General features: G+C 29.9%; 1 protein-coding gene across 2 annotated transcripts; it reads left to right on the top strand.

The window, feature by feature from the left end:
• Positions 1–12478: 12478 nt before the first annotated feature.
• On the top strand, positions 12479–17736 carry LOC106779299 (developmental protein SEPALLATA 1). 2 transcript variants are annotated; one of them, XM_014667385.2, is made up of 8 exons: positions 12479–13209; positions 15735–15813; positions 16203–16264; positions 16479–16578; positions 16731–16772; positions 16851–16892; positions 17143–17279; positions 17362–17736. In XM_014667385.2, the coding sequence occupies exons 1-8, from the start codon at positions 13025–13027 to the stop codon at positions 17465–17467; spliced, it is 753 nt and encodes a 250-aa protein (XP_014522871.1). In that variant the 5' UTR covers positions 12479–13024; the 3' UTR covers positions 17468–17736. The 2 variants fall into 2 exon arrangements, with proteins under 2 accessions (XP_014522871.1, XP_014522870.1); XM_014667384.2 differs by having other exon boundaries at positions 16200–16264.
• Positions 17737–18152: the final 416 nt, after the last annotated feature.

The following is an 18152-nucleotide window of genomic DNA, read 5'->3' as shown; positions in this document are numbered from 1 at the left end:
AATTTGGAATCATTTTAAAAGTTATGATTTTTTTTTTTGTGTTGCACCCATCTATTCTTTTAATAAAAATATAAAAAGAATTTTTTTTTTAATGTAATATTTAAAAAAAAAGAACATATTTTTGATAAAAAAAAGTTGACGAAGTAATTGGTATGACAGGCGAAATAACCTATTTTTGATGTTTTAAAAATGAAGCAGAGAAGGAAACGGAATGATGAGACATACAAATTGCTATATATGGAGATGTGAGTGTATATATATAAAAAATATGATGAGTTTCTTTTTTGTAATAGAAAAAGAAGAGAAAGATAATTAAAAGAAGGGATAAGCATAAAAAATATTATGCATAACATTTAAGAAAGTTAGTTGGATTTTAATGTGATAAAAGAAAAGCATGTTCTTTTTCCATATATGGAATTTGGGACCCTACCACTTCTAACATGGCTTACCATATTTGGCATAGCTAGCTGTGTGCAATTAATCTTCTCATTTGACTTTGGGTCTTTTTGCAACCAAATTAACCTAAGTCACCTCTCATTTTTGGATTCTCATTACCTCCTAATTCCACATTTCTTCATAGACTAAGAGCTTTAGCTTTTCCAAAACTATTTCTCAAATTCCTACTTTTCAAACCCTAAACTATATATCAAACAAATTAGGATAATAATATTTTAACAACTCTTTTTTAACAATTTTTTTTATAATAGGATATGTGTCACTATTTTATTGGTCTGTTTGAATTTATTTTAAAAAAATATTTGAAACAGACTAATAACAAACTATCACGTATGCGTTGTCAAAAAAGAATTGTTAAAGAAACTTTTTCCAACAAATTACTCTCATTCTCTCATTTTCTATGTGTCATCTCAACGATATTCTAACCTTCCTTCACTTTCTATAAAACCATCTTGCAAGGTGTATTGTTTACTTATTTTTATTCATAGTAATTTAGTAAATTTTTAAAGTTTATTGTTGTGTTTATTCAGATAATTGATCTTATTTCGAGTTACATATATTGAAAAATTGAAAACAAAAATGATTTAAATTGTATTAAGTTAACTTCTATATAAAATAAAGGCTTAAATCCTTAATTGGTCTCCATGTTTAGAGGAAATTTTCAATTTAGTACCCGCTTTTAAAAGTGTATACATTCGGTCCACATGTTTTATAATTTGTGTCAATTTAGTCCCTTTGAACCATCAATTTGGCTTAAAAATTGCAAGTGGACAAGTCATTTTGAGTTGCAGCATGTTTATTAATTGTTTGAACTTTTGGACACCTTTCAATTGTTGTTACAAACTTGTTTGAAGCGTCATTAATTCACTAAATTGATACAAAGTGCAAAACATGGAAACTTAATGTATACACTTTTAAAAGTGGGTACTAAACTGAAAATTTTCTTCTAACATGGGACCAATTAAGGATTTAAGTCTAAAATAAATTAATGATATGTCATAAAATTAAACGTTTTATCATGATGAAGAAGATAAATACAGTACTTAATTTTGAATAAATGTTAATTTGTCTGAAATTGGATTAGACAAATTTGCAGAATGCGTGTTTGATACGGTAAGGTTGGAGTAAGAATTGTACGAGTTTAATTAAAATGCATTAATATCTTAGAGGATTTTAATCATTATTAATTATGATCTTATCCAAACGAAACGAAATAATATGACAGTCGGTCTGATAAATAGTTCCTTTTTATTTTCATTTTTAAACTTTGGATTCATTGCATTTTATCTTGTAAATATATATATATATATAGCTTTAAACCTTTTTTTTCCCTAAGTTATGAGTGAATGTTCAGTTTAGTCTCCGCTTTAAAAAATGTAAACCTTTGATTATTAAGTTATAAAAAAATGTATTAAATGAGTCCTTTTTTTATGTTCATGGTCAAACTAGAAAGAGCAATCTAAAGTGCTATTATTATTAAGAAACAAATCAGAGCAATATAAAGATGTAACAGTTATTAAGAAACAACCAAAAAGAATATTTCAAGTTAAAAAAAGGACTCATTTAATACATTTTTTATAACTTAGGGACCAAATATTTACATTTTTAAAAACGGGGACTAAACTGAACATCCGCATATAACTTCTGAACATCCGCATATAACTTAGAGACGAAAAAGAGGTTTAAACCATCTATATATTTTAAACTTTAAAAATTAATTTGTTTGACACATAATTTTTTTAAAATAATTATATTAATTCAATTTTAAAATTTAAAGACTAAAATTAATTAAATATTCGTACAGAAAAGAATTCCAATTTTACGTTAATGTTTAATGAGTAAAAACACACTCAACTTGTATATTTTTATTTTTATTGTGTGGGTTCGGTTTTATTTTATATTACATATTTAAAATTTAAAAAACAATTTATTAAAATAAAAATAAATAAAAAAGTATGGTTTTAGTGTTTCTTTATTCTATTGATGCAAATATTCAATAATGTTATAATTTTAAAATATAACTTCTTATAAACCATTCCAAATCAAATCATTCCATTCAAAGTTCTACTTAAAAGTATACTCTTTGGAGACTCGTTAAAAAATATAAAATGAGATTTAGTTAGTCTTTCATATGAAGGTAGTATGATATGGCATGTTAGTCTTCTAGGTATATGATCACTCTTGTGATTATTAATCAATACTTATAATCTTATTAAGATTTTATTCTCAAAAGAATTTTTTAACAATCACACTGATTAAAGTGTTATTATGAAAATCAAGTTTACATTTATTAAAGGTCGTGATATTGATTAGTAATAACAACATATGAACATCTAAAAATCCATGTTATTTTAATATAATCATACTATAAAATTTAAATGCAATCATTAATTAATTTAATTAAAAATTATTATACCAAATATTCTACATATTAATTTTTAAAATTGAACTTAAAGTTGTTTGAAATCATCATTGTAATAATATAATTTTTTATATTAATATTTTTATAAAATATTTTTTCAAAGAATTTAATAAAAAATATTTTTTGAAAAATAAATTATAATTAAAGTAAATTTAAAATTTAAAAAAAAACTTATAAATTTCAATAAATACAAATATACTAAACTAAATCAAACAATAAAATAATAAAGTTTATATTAATTTAATTTATTTTAACATTATGTTATTATTATTTAAAAATAATCACTACGAATTAAATAATAATAATAATTGATAATGTTTTTGTTTATAATTGATTATCAAATTAATTTTCGTACAATTTTCTTCTAACGTGGAAAAAAGTTTGAAATATATAATAATTTTTGCTATCATGTTCATAATATATTATATTTTTATTTTTTTTAAGTTTTTCTTCTTTTCATACTTTTTCATCGTCAATACTAAGAGTCTTAGTAATACGTTCTTATATTTAAATCTTATAATTTTTTTTACTCAATTCGATTCTTATTTTAAAAAAACAATTGAGTTGTTATTTTTTATAAAAAACACTCATTTTTTTTATTATGTTAATTAACATTAAAGTCGTTTAGAAGTCTAAGTGTTAAAATTTTGGTATGTTATGTGTCAAATGTCACGTGTCAAAATCTTGATTATTTTTTATTTGTGTTTCATATCAAAATTAGAGAAATTCCAATATATAAGATACCTTTCTTTCTTAGAGATTTGTTTCTATGTTAGCCATGACTCATTATATTGTTGCTTGATGGTGGTTGTGATGACTTTCGATATAGTTTTTGAGGGATAAAATCTAAACCAAAATATAACTCAAACATTGGAATACAATATATCCATCTAGCAACATTAAATTGTTTCTATACATGAATTTATAATATATTTTGTTACCTTCCTCCAACGGATGTAATTATTGGACGACTGCTGGAACACTCTTAAATATCATTCATTGTTGAACTTGAATGTCTACCAACATCCTCCATAGCAGGTGAGGGTGTAACAACAGTGGAAGTTGATGGGTTAAAACTAACATGGAGGGAGAGTGATGTCCATCGATCAACGAGAACTAGGGGTGGTGTGGGTGTTAAGACAACAACATCCAATAGAGGTGGAACACATCCACTAGTACCACCACATATGAAGGTGGAGGAGGAGGGTCTCAACCACCTGATGCCATGTACGCAAGATAATAAATGAATTAGTTGGTCATGTAAGAGCTTGACAAATTGTATTAAACAAATGTCTTTTTCATAGTACCATAATTCAGTGTGATTTGAAGCACAACAGTACCATACATGAACAACATACATGATTGGAATGGTCACCTATCTTATTTTCATTACGAGGCAATACATTAAAAGTTACTTCACCCTTCACTTTTTTCTTATAAATAAAACTATTAAAACTGATTACTCGTTAAAAGTGTTAGAATGAATTAGAGGGTTTCCATCAATCTGGTGTCAAACCAGGTCAAGAACTCAAAGTCTTCATCATCCTACATGAACCAAAGTCCATGAACAAACTTATAGTTTCCATTCTCGGAGAAGAAATGACTTCATCATTGGGAAAGTCCTATATTGATTTAGTTTTGGTCTATAATCCTACTACGGTGACCATCAGGATATTAGTTAATCATCATAACTAGGGTCTTTCTTTGAGTTTTTAGACGACGAGTCTTTTTGCCTAGTTTCACTATATGAAGGGTTATCATGTTACAAATCTTTTTCAAGATTAGGACAAGGTTTTAAGGCATATTGGGCATATGAGTCATAAAAATCTTGAAGAACATTATTATTACATAATTGTTGATTTCTAGGGGAAGATAACAGAGATTCTTGGGGAGATTTCGTTCTTTTTTGGCTTTGTTATTCCAACATTAATACATGTGCCAACTCCTAAATACATAAATCTTTGCAACTATTGAATCCAAAATACACCCACACGCCTTACATTTATTCAACGCTAGAATTGTCAAATTCGTTTTCATGCTCAACTTTACTTTCTCCCTCTCCATTTCATTCTTCCCATTCATTAGTTTCTTCATTACTATGCCTTTAAAATGATGAAACATTGTTAAGGTCCACTTCTTCAAGACCAACTTCTATATCTTTCATTCAAATAACTTCTTTAACTTCAATGATGTCCTTAACATATGACATTTCCTTCACCTGGTAGGCCACTTTGGCTTCTATATCATTGGAATCTATACGACCTCTCGACTTGGTCTTTATTGCCACACACCAACCTCGTTTGTCTGTGCGTGGTGCAAGATATGGTACATTATATACTTGTTTTACATTATGTGTAATTATAAAAGGATCAAACAAGACATGTCTTTTATCCATTTGAATATGCACAATGTCATATTTTGAATCCATTCATATACCTTTCTTGATGTTCAAACAAATCACAATAAAATAATACAATGTTCTTTTCAATGGTTGAGTAATTGTACTCGACCTCATAGATATGTTTAATTACACCATAGAAATCATCTTCACCTCCTTTTATAAGCCATCTAACATATGAATCCCATCATTTGTCGTCTTTTTGCCTTGACTTCATGCATGAGTATGTAATTTGTATCTATTAACAAAGAAGGTGTGTCATTCCTTTACACACCTTATAGGACCAAGTTATAAGATGTTGGTTTCTAACGCTTAAATGATCGTTATGAACCTACAACCAAAAAATATATGAACCTATTCAATAATTTAATTATTAAAGAATTCATGAAGAAATGTATGTTGAAGAATTTCATAAGTCATACTCGATCCCTGAATCACAATAGGAAATTTGCATGTATATATGTCGAAGCATTTGATTTAGAAAGTTTATAGGTATGTAAGAAGGAGTTGTCCATAGGTATGACGATAGTAAGTCAAAGATAATTTAATAAATAAAATGAAGTATTGGGAAAAAACAATTTATTTTGGAGGCTTACTCAAGGTAAGGTTGAACTCCATTGCAATTGATCAATGCATGAAGATAAGTGGAGGTCAATTCTTCATTACTTAACCAATGAGTTGATTTCCTCCCAAAATGATGACCCGGTTGGTCAAACACTGATAATATTTTCAGAAGCCTTTGAATTTCAGTCTCTGCTTCATTTCTATTGTTTTGTGGTGTTAACATAAAGTTCTTGAAATAATGGGAACAAAAATGAGTTGTCTCTCTATGTAAATATGATGCGCAAATATATCCTTCAACCCTATCTTTATTCTTAACTAAACATTTAGCATATCCCATGAACCTACAATTATGAAAGTGGTATGTTAAGATTATAAAATATGCCGATAAAATTCAAGACTAAGACATGATATTGTCACATTTCAAACGAATATATCCACCTATATTGCACCGGTCCACCAAGTCTTGCCTCATATGGAACATGAACATGGATTAAAGAATGAGGGGGAAATATTCTCTCCATCTTGTGGAAAATGATTGGAATGTTTTATTCCATCTTCCGAAGGTCGTCCTCTTTCAATGTCATAGAACATAAATCTCTGAAAAAATGACATCTTTATAATGAGATTTAAAACATTAGCTGGCAAAAAACCAAACGCTATAGGGAGTAAGCATTCCATGAACACATGAAAATCATGGCTTTTCATTCCAATGTACTTCCCCTGTTCACATCAACACACCTTGACAAGTTAAAAAAATATCCATCAAGCATCTTAAGATCTTTTAACCAATGACATACTTGTTTTGCTTGGTCTAGTAAATATGTATAACTTGCTTTTGGCTTGTACATCTTTCCATTACTTTGATTCTTTAGCTCTAATGCTTTGTTCCTTTGTAGGGATTTGAGGAAGATGATTTGGGAGAGATGATTTGAATGGATTTAAGGGTAATTTTTTTTTTTGTTTTTTTGAGTGGATTTGTGGGTAATTGAGAATGGATTTGGAAGTAAAGTTTGTGAAAATTAATGTAGGATTTGATTGATGTGACAGATTTAAAAAATTTGTTTAATTGGTAGAAATTGAAGATTACCAAAATGCCCATAATTATTAAAATAATATAAAATGCTAATTTTTAATGTTATATTTAAATGTAAAAATGTTTATAAAGAGAAAAAGATAAAAATTATTTTTTAAAATTTAAAAAATTNTAATTTAATAAATTGAAATAATTTTTTTAATAAGTTTAGCTATTTAGTAAATTGAAATAATTTTTTGATAAGAGAGAAAACAAATAAAAATTAAATTTGAAAATAAAATAAAATTGTATTTAAGTAAAATAAATAATTATGTGATATTTAATTATTGCTATTAATAGAATATTTAATTAAGTAAAAATAAAATAATGTAATTAGTTATTGTATATTTTATTTCTTTAATTAATTATCCACTTAATCTTAATAAATGAAATATTATTTAATAATAACATTTTGAAGGTATTTAAAATATAAAATAAAACTTATTATTTTTTATTTTATTTTTTCAATGTTGGTAAAACGCAGGTGTCATAATAAAATCATGCAAAGAATAATTTTTCTTCACCTAGTCATTTTATTTTAGCTGCTTCCAATTCAGAAACCTAAAAAACATACACTTGTGTTCTTCGTCATTCTTCCTACGCATTCTCTGTAATGGTGGAGATGGCATGAAAGTTTTCATACTAGTCATGGGGCCTGCGTTTTGGTTTTGTAATGGTGGCACTGCTGCAGAGTTCGTCTAGCTGGCGACAACTTTGGGGTGAGTGGCGATGCAGCAGCAGCAATCGTTCGGTGTGACGCAGCGGCAGAGGCACGACCCATGGGGTTTCATGTTCGTGCAACGGTGGCGACGGTGACGGCGAGATCCTTCAGAGCTTGGGACAATGGATGGTGCGACGATGTCGTTGTTCGTTGCCGGCGAAGGACGATAGTTCTGGTTTCGCATTCTGCCTTCTCGCCATGGTTTTTTTTTTCTTCGTTAGGCCTTCATCTTTCTCGTTGTGGAATGGAAGCTCTTGTGAAAAATTGGGATGAAATTTAATAAAACGATGAGGGTACACATGACTTTTTAACATAAATCACTACAAATCTCTTCTCCATCGCAGGTGATCCAAAACCTATACATCCCGCAAATCTGTCCTCGCCCATCGTCGCTTTTCCTCTCAAACGAACACGATAGACAAGTTAATTCCTCGCCTGCAAATCCGAGTAAACAGTACAATCCCTTCAAACGAACAAGGGCTAAGTCTTTTTGGCTACAATACAAACCTAAATCCATTGGGCCTTTTCATTATCTTTTGCCTTCCCACTCACATTCATAACATTATTAAAGATATTGTTAAAGAATTGTTTTTCAATGTGCATGAAATCAAGATTATGTCTTAACAAATTATTCATCCAATAAGATAGATGCCAAAAGATGCTTCTTTTCGTCTAATTATGCCACTCATCAAATTCATTTATTCTTGGTGCACCATTTTCAGTTACTTTAGGATCACCCTTCACTCTATTCCAAACTTCTGTTGGTGTCAGATATTGTGGTGCGTCATCCATGTCCACTCCCTCCTTCTTGAAAGCATTCCTATGGAGTCAAACCACGAATTTCCCCCCCATGATATAATTTGAAATTCTTTATATGCTCCATGCAAATGCTAGTTTACCATGAGTGATCCAACCATACAACATACCATAAGCAAAAAAATCATTAATTGCCCATACCAGCATGACCCTTATCATAAAGTTTTGTCTCCTTGAAATATCATATTTAGGATGCTAGTCCACAACTTTTTCACGTCGTCTATCAAGGGCTTTAGGTATACATCAATGCTAACCTTTGGATTGAATGACCTCAGAATGAGACATAAAGATTTCTGGAGGAAGATTGTATGGGGTCACAATTACTAGCTGACATGAATATGGTATATTTGATGTCTGCACATATGGGTTAAAACCATCAAAGCATAAACCGAGTCGCACATTGTGTGGCTCAATGGAAAATCAGGATATACTCTACCAAAGTGCTTCCACACCTCTTATGTTGTTGATATCTTGGTTTTCCACAAAATTTGCATTCAAGCAAGACACGTCATTTTTACCATATTCATTATCATAAAAGAGTATGCAACCATCCCCGCAACAATCAATCCTCTGCGACTATAATCCCAACTTTGACACTAACTTTTTTTGCATCGTAGTAAGTTTTGAGCAAACCCAATTTGATGGGTGTTGCATCCAGAAGCATTTTTGTAATAAAATATACATATTGGTTAGGAATATTCCAATTGGACTTGCAAGCTAATAACCTGACACACATTGATAATTTGAAGTCGGATGCTCCTTCGTACAATGGCCTATTTGCCTCCAACAAAAGGTTAAAAAATCCTTAAGTTTCTTCATTAGGAGTCTCTTCCACGTTAGAAGAATTTGATACTTGGCAGGGGTCATGTTGCATAAGAGCATTACCATGTCTTTCATTGACATAATTTGGTCATTTGGTTCATTTTTCATCTCCACACCCCTTCAAGTTACATCATTATTTAAATAATCTTCTACCATTGTTTCATCATGATCCGTCCAAATTAAATAATTAGGCTTGAAACTGTGTCTATAAAGATGAACCTTCACAACTCTTTCATCTCAAATCTTTGTACAATTGCACTTAATATATGGACATCGAACTCCCTCGCCATTGTGATAATGGTCTAGTTCACAATATTTAGTTGTAAACTCTTTAACTCTCAGTATAAAAGACTCTTTAAAAACACCTCTTCCTCTATGACACCTATCATGCATCCATGAACGATTTGATGGAGCATGATCCATGTGTTGTACACAAACCAATTCCCAAAAAATTAGGCAATACTTAATACACGACTCTATATTAGAACACTTACCTTATCAAAAGCCTTCCTAAACAATAACCTAAAATAATGTAGGTCCTTTTCTCTCTATCTTATTATGTTTCTCTACCATACCATCACTGTATACAATCTTCTTTTAAGACATCAATTAAGATTGAAAATTTCCAATCAATTACATTGTTTTAAAGCTCTTATTTTGAGCTTTAACTTTAAAGTAGTTCTTAAGTTACAACAAAAACTATAACTACAGGATAATAATGTTAACCAAACTATATCAACCTAGATGGTGGTTGTTGACATTAATTTTTGTGGTACATAATTTTAAAATTAAATAGATAAACCATACCAATGATACAAAATTACAATAGCCAATACCTTTAACTTTTGTGGCTCTAAACTAATGCATAATATTGCTATAACAACCTATAAGGATTACTAGTTCCAAACATTCAGTATACCAGATTGCATGTCAAAGGCCAACCATTGTGACAAGGACGTGAACCACTAACATGAGCATGCATCCTGCTGTAACAACTCCCAACACCATGAGCATTTTCAACCATCATGAGCCATAGAGTTCTCCACATCGTTGTAAGAGAAGAAACATTACATTTGAGATGGTTTGCTCCACCGTTGCAAAACAAAAACAGAAAGAAATTGGAGATTTTCAATTTTAGGGTTTTGCAAATAAATTGGGATTTTCCAATTGTTTGACCATGTTTGAAACTCACGAGACACCTGAGAAGACTCAACGGACCAGCAGGGATTTTGTAGAGATTCAGTGGTGGCTCGCGAGAAAGATGCAGATTGAAGATTCAGTGTGTTTTTCTCAATTTTTTATTTTAAAAAAATAAAATTTTGCGTTAGTAATTTATTCATTAAATCATGTCATTTAAGAAGTTCACAAGAGTGTGTCATGTCATTAACTTTTAGTGCCATTCAACCAATTCAACTAGGGACCGTATTACATCAATTTTACAAAATTAAAAATCTAATTGAAATAAAAAAAAATTAAGAATTGATTTGCAATTTCTAACAAAAAAAAGAATTATGAAATGATTAACTAATTAAAATCACAAAAATCACAAAGTAATGTGATTGGTCCAAAATTACTTTACAATCAATAATAATAATCATAAATACCACCATGGACCAATCACAGAATGACACGTAGATGATGTTCAAATGTTGTCTAAGTATCATTATCCTATTTAATAATATAATTTATTTATAAATATTTTAATATCATATATAAATGCTATAATTCATTTATTAGACCTTTTAATTCTCATTCCATCTTAATTAAGATAAGTGTATCTGGACACGAATTTGATTTTGAACGACGATAATAGCTTTGGCCAAAAGTGATTTTGGAAGAAAGTGATTTATATTTAAACATACTTAATCAATTGTGATTTTGTTATTTGTATAACATTATCAAATTAATTTTACGTATAACTAATTTAACTTTTTAGTAGAAGTGCATCATTAATAAAGTTGAAAAATCAATAAAATAGCGATTAACAATTATTTTTAAATGTAATTATTGAAGTGAATTTGAATAATATAAATAGAAGAATACTAAGACAATCAAATCTAACTAAGCAAATAATTCTGATTATGTTTAAAAAATTGAGAACATACTTGTAAAGTTTTCGGTACACATTTCAAACTCTAAAGCAAAAGATGTTAGAAGAGAGACATTCTTGTTTTAGGAGTAAAATCGATTTTTAAACTCACATCTAAATACCTTTTTTTTGGTTTAATTAACATATCTCACGATGGAGAGACAGAGATCTTGATGAAGTCAATTACTAGTTTAAGGACAAATACTCATGTACTTACTCTCAAATATAAAATTCTCATAGTTTTCATTAAATTGTAAGATAAAAAGTATTGATAAAATATAGTTAATATGACAGAATATGTTTTATACTTTATTTAAATTTTTTTTAACATGTTCTTTTATTTTTGACAGAAGAATTAATGACATATTTTTGGTACGAAATGAATAATATTTATCGAACAGGGTTTTGTTTATAAATTTTTAAAATCACTAGTAAGAAATTTGTCAACATATTTTATTTAGAAATATATTTTAAAATTCAAGTAAAATTATATATTTTGAAAATGAGTTATCTGTTAATATATTGTTAAATTAAAAATAAAAAAAAGTAACTTTGTAAAAACTACTATTGGAACAATTCATCATATTATTGTGTGCTGATATTTGAAATGATTGCTAAAAATAAGCTATTTAAAATAATTATTATTTAAACATGAATCATATATCTTGTTCTGATTTTTAGTTCAATAGAAACCCAACATGCATTATATTATTATTTAAATTTTCTATAAAAATTTAAAAAATTTAATTTTCTATATATATTTTTATTAATTTTATAACAGTTTCCGAAATATTTACAAAATGTCCAAAAAGTGGATAAATATTAATATGCAATATAACGATCTATCTAAATATTAATCTGATTATAATATATGATCATCTCTAGCTTTATCTGAATACTAAATTCCCGTTTTGCATGCTAGTAAACGGAAGCCAGTGATAATTTGACACGTGGAGGGTCCACTTTAAGGTATCTGACGACGTTCTTGCTCTGCTCTACTTAAGTTAATACAATGAAAAAGTTACATATTTTCTTAATAACAACGCACACCTACGACAGCTGTCGAGACGCGCCCGTGAGGAATACGCGGATTCGCAGCAGGGGGAAGAAAAGAGGTGGTGTTAGGCACGCGAAGAAGGCGCGACTGAGAGGATATTTTTTGCCAAAAAAACCTCAGCCGAGTAAAGCACGATAAAAAGAAACTTGTATGAAACAGGAAACTGAGACCAACCCTAAGCTGCAGTCCATTTTATGGTGGAGATTGGAAGAAGATAAAAGAGAAAAAGAAAAGAAAGAGAAGATTTTGAGGATGAAAATGATGAGTTAGCAAAGAGAGATAAACACTTACAAGTTACAAGTATTGTGTTGTTGTTAGCTTTGTGATGTTTTCTCTCTCTTGATTTTTTCCTCTCTCTCTAGGGTTCCAAGTTTTGAACTTGAGAAGTCTCTCTTGTTTTTCACAAATTTGGCTGCACTTGGGTACTGACCCAGAAAAGAAGGTTCAACAGGTACCTAAGAGAAGGAAGGGGTGGAAAAAAATAGAAACTGTACGTATGAAAGAAGAAATAAAGAGATAAATAAGAAAAGGGTAAATTTTGAATAAGAGTGAGGAATAGAATAACACAATAATAGTATTAATATTGATAAGAATCAAGTGGGAAAATATGGGGAGGGGAAGAGTGGAACTCAAAAGGATAGAGAACAAGATAAACAGGCAGGTAACGTTTGCAAAGAGGCGAAATGGCCTTCTCAAGAAAGCCTATGAGCTTTCTGTTCTCTGTGATGCTGAGGTTGCCCTTATCATCTTTTCCACCCGTGGCAAGCTTTATGAATTTTGCAGCAGTTCAAGGTATCTCTTTTTTTCTTTGTTTCTGCACTCATCACTTTCATCTTTCTATCTGCAACTATACCCTTTGCTTTGATTATGTTTCAGAAGATCACTATTTTTATTTATTTTCCTTGTTTTTTTTTCAATATTAATCATAGCTGCTTGAATCTCATTTCTTCTGAGTTCTTCTTTCCTGAGAAGAACTTTCATGTTTCTCTTTCCTACCTTTTTTTTTTCTTATCTCTTTCCAATGGAGTTGAAGAAATTAATCAATCTTTCAGCTCTGGTTTGGTCTTTTGAATGTAAGGTTGTGAGATCTGGTGATGCAGTTCATGATCTGAAAAATAAGTCATGTTTTTGTTTTCCTGTACGGAAAGTTTTGGTGGATTACCTCTCCTTTTATGTTTTCTCTTCACCCACATGCTTTGAGGGGTTTCTGCATAATTCAATGTAATTTCTTTTCCTGTTTGGACTGTTTTTGTTCACCAAGAAGGCTAATGGATCTGTGTTTTTTCATATTAAGATGATTTTGTTTGTTTTCTTGGTATTTTTTTTTTTCCTTAAAAAGTTTGGTTATATCTATGTATGACCAAGATGTATTAGCAGCAGTACTTGATTGTCCTGAAATGAAGTTCTATGACAGCTTGAACACATCTTAAGTCCAATGAAACAAGGACAGAATGTAAGCATGTAGTGTGCTGCACCAAAAACAAATAAACACTGTTTCTTCACTCTAAAACAAATAGTTCGACATTTGGAAAGCAATAAAGGGTGTTTTATTTCATCACCTTACCACTGTTTATTATCAGTGTACGGTGACCTTTTCCCTGAAATTGCTGCATTTAATAGTTTTTTTTTCTTAATAAAGGTGAACTTTATCATTATATCTATCTATATATCTATTTAACCACATAATATAAATATATACAAAATCATTTTAGTATATTTTCCATGTAAAATTCCTATTTTTTTTCTTCATTTATGTTAACTAATTATACTTAGTTGAAATTTTATCGTGTGTCAATGTTATACCTCTCAATTAAAGCAAAGTACTTCACTAATGAATTCATTAGTAGGTTTTATGAGTGTATCTCATTGACGTTCAATGCTGAGAAAGTTTTCATGTTGAACATTTAATGACCAAATTAAACCATGTTATTGATGGCTTCTCTTAATTTTTGTGGATTTCTCTATCCTCTAGTGGGGAATTAGACATTAAGAATGAATTTGTTATTGAAATAAATTCTCACAAACGTGTGCTTTGTCATAGTATCAGATCATTTATATGCACAACAGATTGATTTTAATGGTTGTTTTTGTCATCAATGTGACTATATTGCTTCACTGCCATCAAAGCTTGAAGAATTCAGTGTTTGTGGTTGAATAGTATATGAGTTGACAAAGAAAAAATTGACCAAAGAAAAAGCCTGCATAAATTTGGATATAACCCTATTTATTGACTAATTCAGTGCAATATTATTGCAATAATTTATTTTTATTCAAATTCTGTTTAACCTCCCTCTATAAATCATGCCATCCAACAGTAGCTGTTGGATAAATGATCCTATTTATGATTCTGTTAAGTGTTGACACAACCCCATGAATATATGTGTTTTCATTAAAAAAAAAAAACTTTTTATACTTATTCTGAAATTTAGTATAACAAGTTTGTTGGTTTTTATATGAGATAGCAAAGGTTTTAACAGGGAACAAAAATGAACAGACGGGAAAATATATTGAAGGAGAATATATGAAAGGCATAAAGTTGAATAATTTTTATATCTTCTACTTTTATACCAATTTAAAAACCAATATAAAAATATTTTTTTTAACGTAATAATACATGAATTTGAGTTTAAGTGTAACTACAAGGTTTGAAAAAAATTCAACATATCTAGCACTTGAAGGTGCATTCTCTCTTATCATGACTATTAAAATAGTAAATTATATTTTAAAAAAACACGAGTTCTATATTTATTTTAATTTTTTTTATAAAGTTGCCTATAAAGGTACCTTTTCATAGATTTGGATGTCTTTTTGTTCTGAGGGTTTGATATTCTAACCACCTATTGCTATAAAGATCGAGTGAATCAATTCAGGGAAAATAGTGTTTAATATATACAGAATTTTTTTTTTATCAACATATTATATTCAATTTCAGGTACAATTTTGTATATCAGGTAATGAAAATTTTGCAGTGACATTGTTGACTCAACTTGCGTTTTTCTTTAAAATTTGCTCTAGAAATCAAGGTCCTGAAATATTACATAGTATTTTTTTGCAGCCTTATTATGTTGCATTTCGTTATCAACTATCATGTATTAGTTTTAGGGAAGTAGTAAGAAAATTGTAGATTTTTACTTTATAATTTGAAAACCATTTTATTTGATTTTTTTTTTTTTTTTTTTTTTATCTTGGAACATCAAAGGTAAGTGTGATTTAGATGAATAATAGAATATCTATGGTCATGCTGCTATAGTCTAAGTAGTGTTGTATGACTAACTTTCATACACCGTCATTCTTCCTTTCTTTTCTTGAATCTGCAGCATGCTCAAAACACTTGAAAGGTACCAAAAGTGCAGCTATGGTGCAGTTGAAGTCAGCAAACCTGCCAAAGAGCTTGAGGTATGAAATAATACTTTTTGTTCAAAAGTAACCGCAGTTTAAGCTTTATAATAATGAACTTTAAAGTATTAAATAATTTTTTTCGTAACTTGTTTCTAAATATTTATGGAGAGAACATTTGCATATAGTAAATATAAAAGTAATGTATTTTTCAAGAAAGAGATTACTTTAGTAAATAATATGTTTGTTGTTGTTCTTAATGGTATGAAGTTATTAGAGGATGAAGGTAGTAGCATTACAGAAATAACATCTCATAAAATTTTCAGTTAGGAAAGTCTTGTTAATTGCAAGAACTTTGATTTCCAACATATTAAAATATATATTATGTTTTCCATTAAATATGGCTAGGCACTCTGTTACTCTTCATTTGTCATTTGCTTTTGTAGCAGAGCAGCTATCGTGAGTACTTGAAGCTGAAAGGAAGATTTGAATCTCTTCAGAGGACCCAGAGGTGAATTTCATGAGAAAGTATTTTGAAAAACTCCTTTCAAATTTAGTACTAAAAACACCTATAATTTGGCCTTTACTATTTTAACTTTTATGGGTTAAGGTTTGAGAGAACTTTCTTAGTCATCATTATTAAATTTTTCGTATTTTTCAAAAAAGGTTTACCATTTGCATCAGTAGTGTTTTGATTAAGACCATGTTCTTGTTCCATGCTGCAGAAACCTCCTAGGTGAAGACTTGGGCCCATTAAATACCAAAGAACTTGAGCAGCTTGAGAGGCAGCTAGATTCATCTCTCAAGCAAGTGAGGTCGACAAAGGTAATAAAAATATAACCTTTTATGTTCTATACAATGGTAAACTTGGAACATGTTATTCATATGGTCGGAAAAGCTAATTAAAGAGTCTGATGTTTCCTTATGAAAGCAGATTACTAGTTTTCTGACACTATATCTGGAACATTACTTTGCAGACTCAATTCATGCTGGACCAGTTAGCTGATCTTCAAAATAAGGTATATAGTGTTAGCATAGTCATAGGGAAAACAAAATTTATGTTTTGCTAACACTTTCAAGCTATTGTTTGCATACAGGAGCAGATGTTGGTAGAAGCAAACAGAGCTTTGACCATGAAGGTAACATTAAACACTATCCATAAAGTTCATCCTACAACATCCAATAATAAAAACCTTATCAATGATTATGTATTGATATTACTGTTCTTGTTGTTCTGTCGTATAATATGATTGTTCACTTGTTTTTAATACTTTACAAAATGGAAACTCTATTCAAAAGTGTTTGATGAAAATGGTAACACTGTATCTTTCTTCCATTCTCATTAATCTCCTCCAATAATGATTTGGTTCATGGCTACTATGTTGGCAGCTGGATGAAATCAATTCAAGAAACCAGTATAGGCAAACATGGGAAGCTGGCGATCAAAGTATGCCTTATGGTACTCAGAATGCTCATTCTCAAGGCTTCTTCCAGCCTTTGGAGTGCAACCCTACATTGCAGATAGGGTATAATATACAATCATTTTTCATGTATTTTTGTGCTGAGGGTGATTTTGAATTGTATTTTAATGCTTGTGCCTTGATGCAGTTCTGACTACAGGTACAACCCTGAAGCCTCAGATCAGCTAACTGCCACAACTCAAGCTCAACAAGTTCAACAAGTGAACGGTTTCATTCCTGGATGGATGCTTTGAGCTGAGCTAAGTATTTAGCTGGCTACATAAATAAAATTAGCAGACACCTAAGGCCAAAGTCAAAATGCCTCTTGGTGTTGGAAATGTGTAAATGCTGCTTGTGCTTCTGTTATTTGTTCTGGCATAAAAACAGCAGTGACTGACTTAAAACTATTAAAACTTTAGCCATTGACTTTTGGCTTGTAAGAAGATTACAGTATGTTGAATATCTTTGAAGGACTAGTGTTATCTGACTGAATGACCAGTTTAATGTCATTTTTCTTTTGCAATCTGCTTTAACCAATGTTTTTAATTATACTTGCATTATTGTACTGTGCTATAAGAATTTTGTAAATCTCACTGAGGCCATGGCAATGTCAGATGAATTTATTTCAAGGGTGAACTACAAAATAAGAGAAAAACTCAATGGAGAGATATAATGTAGATGTCAATTGGTCAATTGATTCTTCGTTTCATATCTTAACCAGAAACCTTAGAGATTTGATTATCGTTAACTGCATCAGGGATATTATGTGAACAGAATCTCCTTAGACATGAAGATCAACTCTAGTAGAGAGTTTGTTTTGCAATGTTGATCTCTAATAGAATACTACAAATGCAGGTCCTTTTTGAGCTTATCATAAGCTTTTTTTCAATAGCCATCTTTTGCTTGGAATTCATTAGAGTTAGCTGATGTGACAATGAC

The sequence above is a fragment of the Vigna radiata genome, unplaced genomic scaffold (genome assembly GCF_000741045.1).
Source record: "Vigna radiata var. radiata cultivar VC1973A unplaced genomic scaffold, Vradiata_ver6 scaffold_190, whole genome shotgun sequence".
Classification (NCBI taxonomy): Eukaryota; Viridiplantae; Streptophyta; class Magnoliopsida; order Fabales; family Fabaceae; genus Vigna; species Vigna radiata.
Note: the sequence above shows the minus strand (reverse complement) of the source record. Positions and strands in the feature narration are given on the sequence as shown.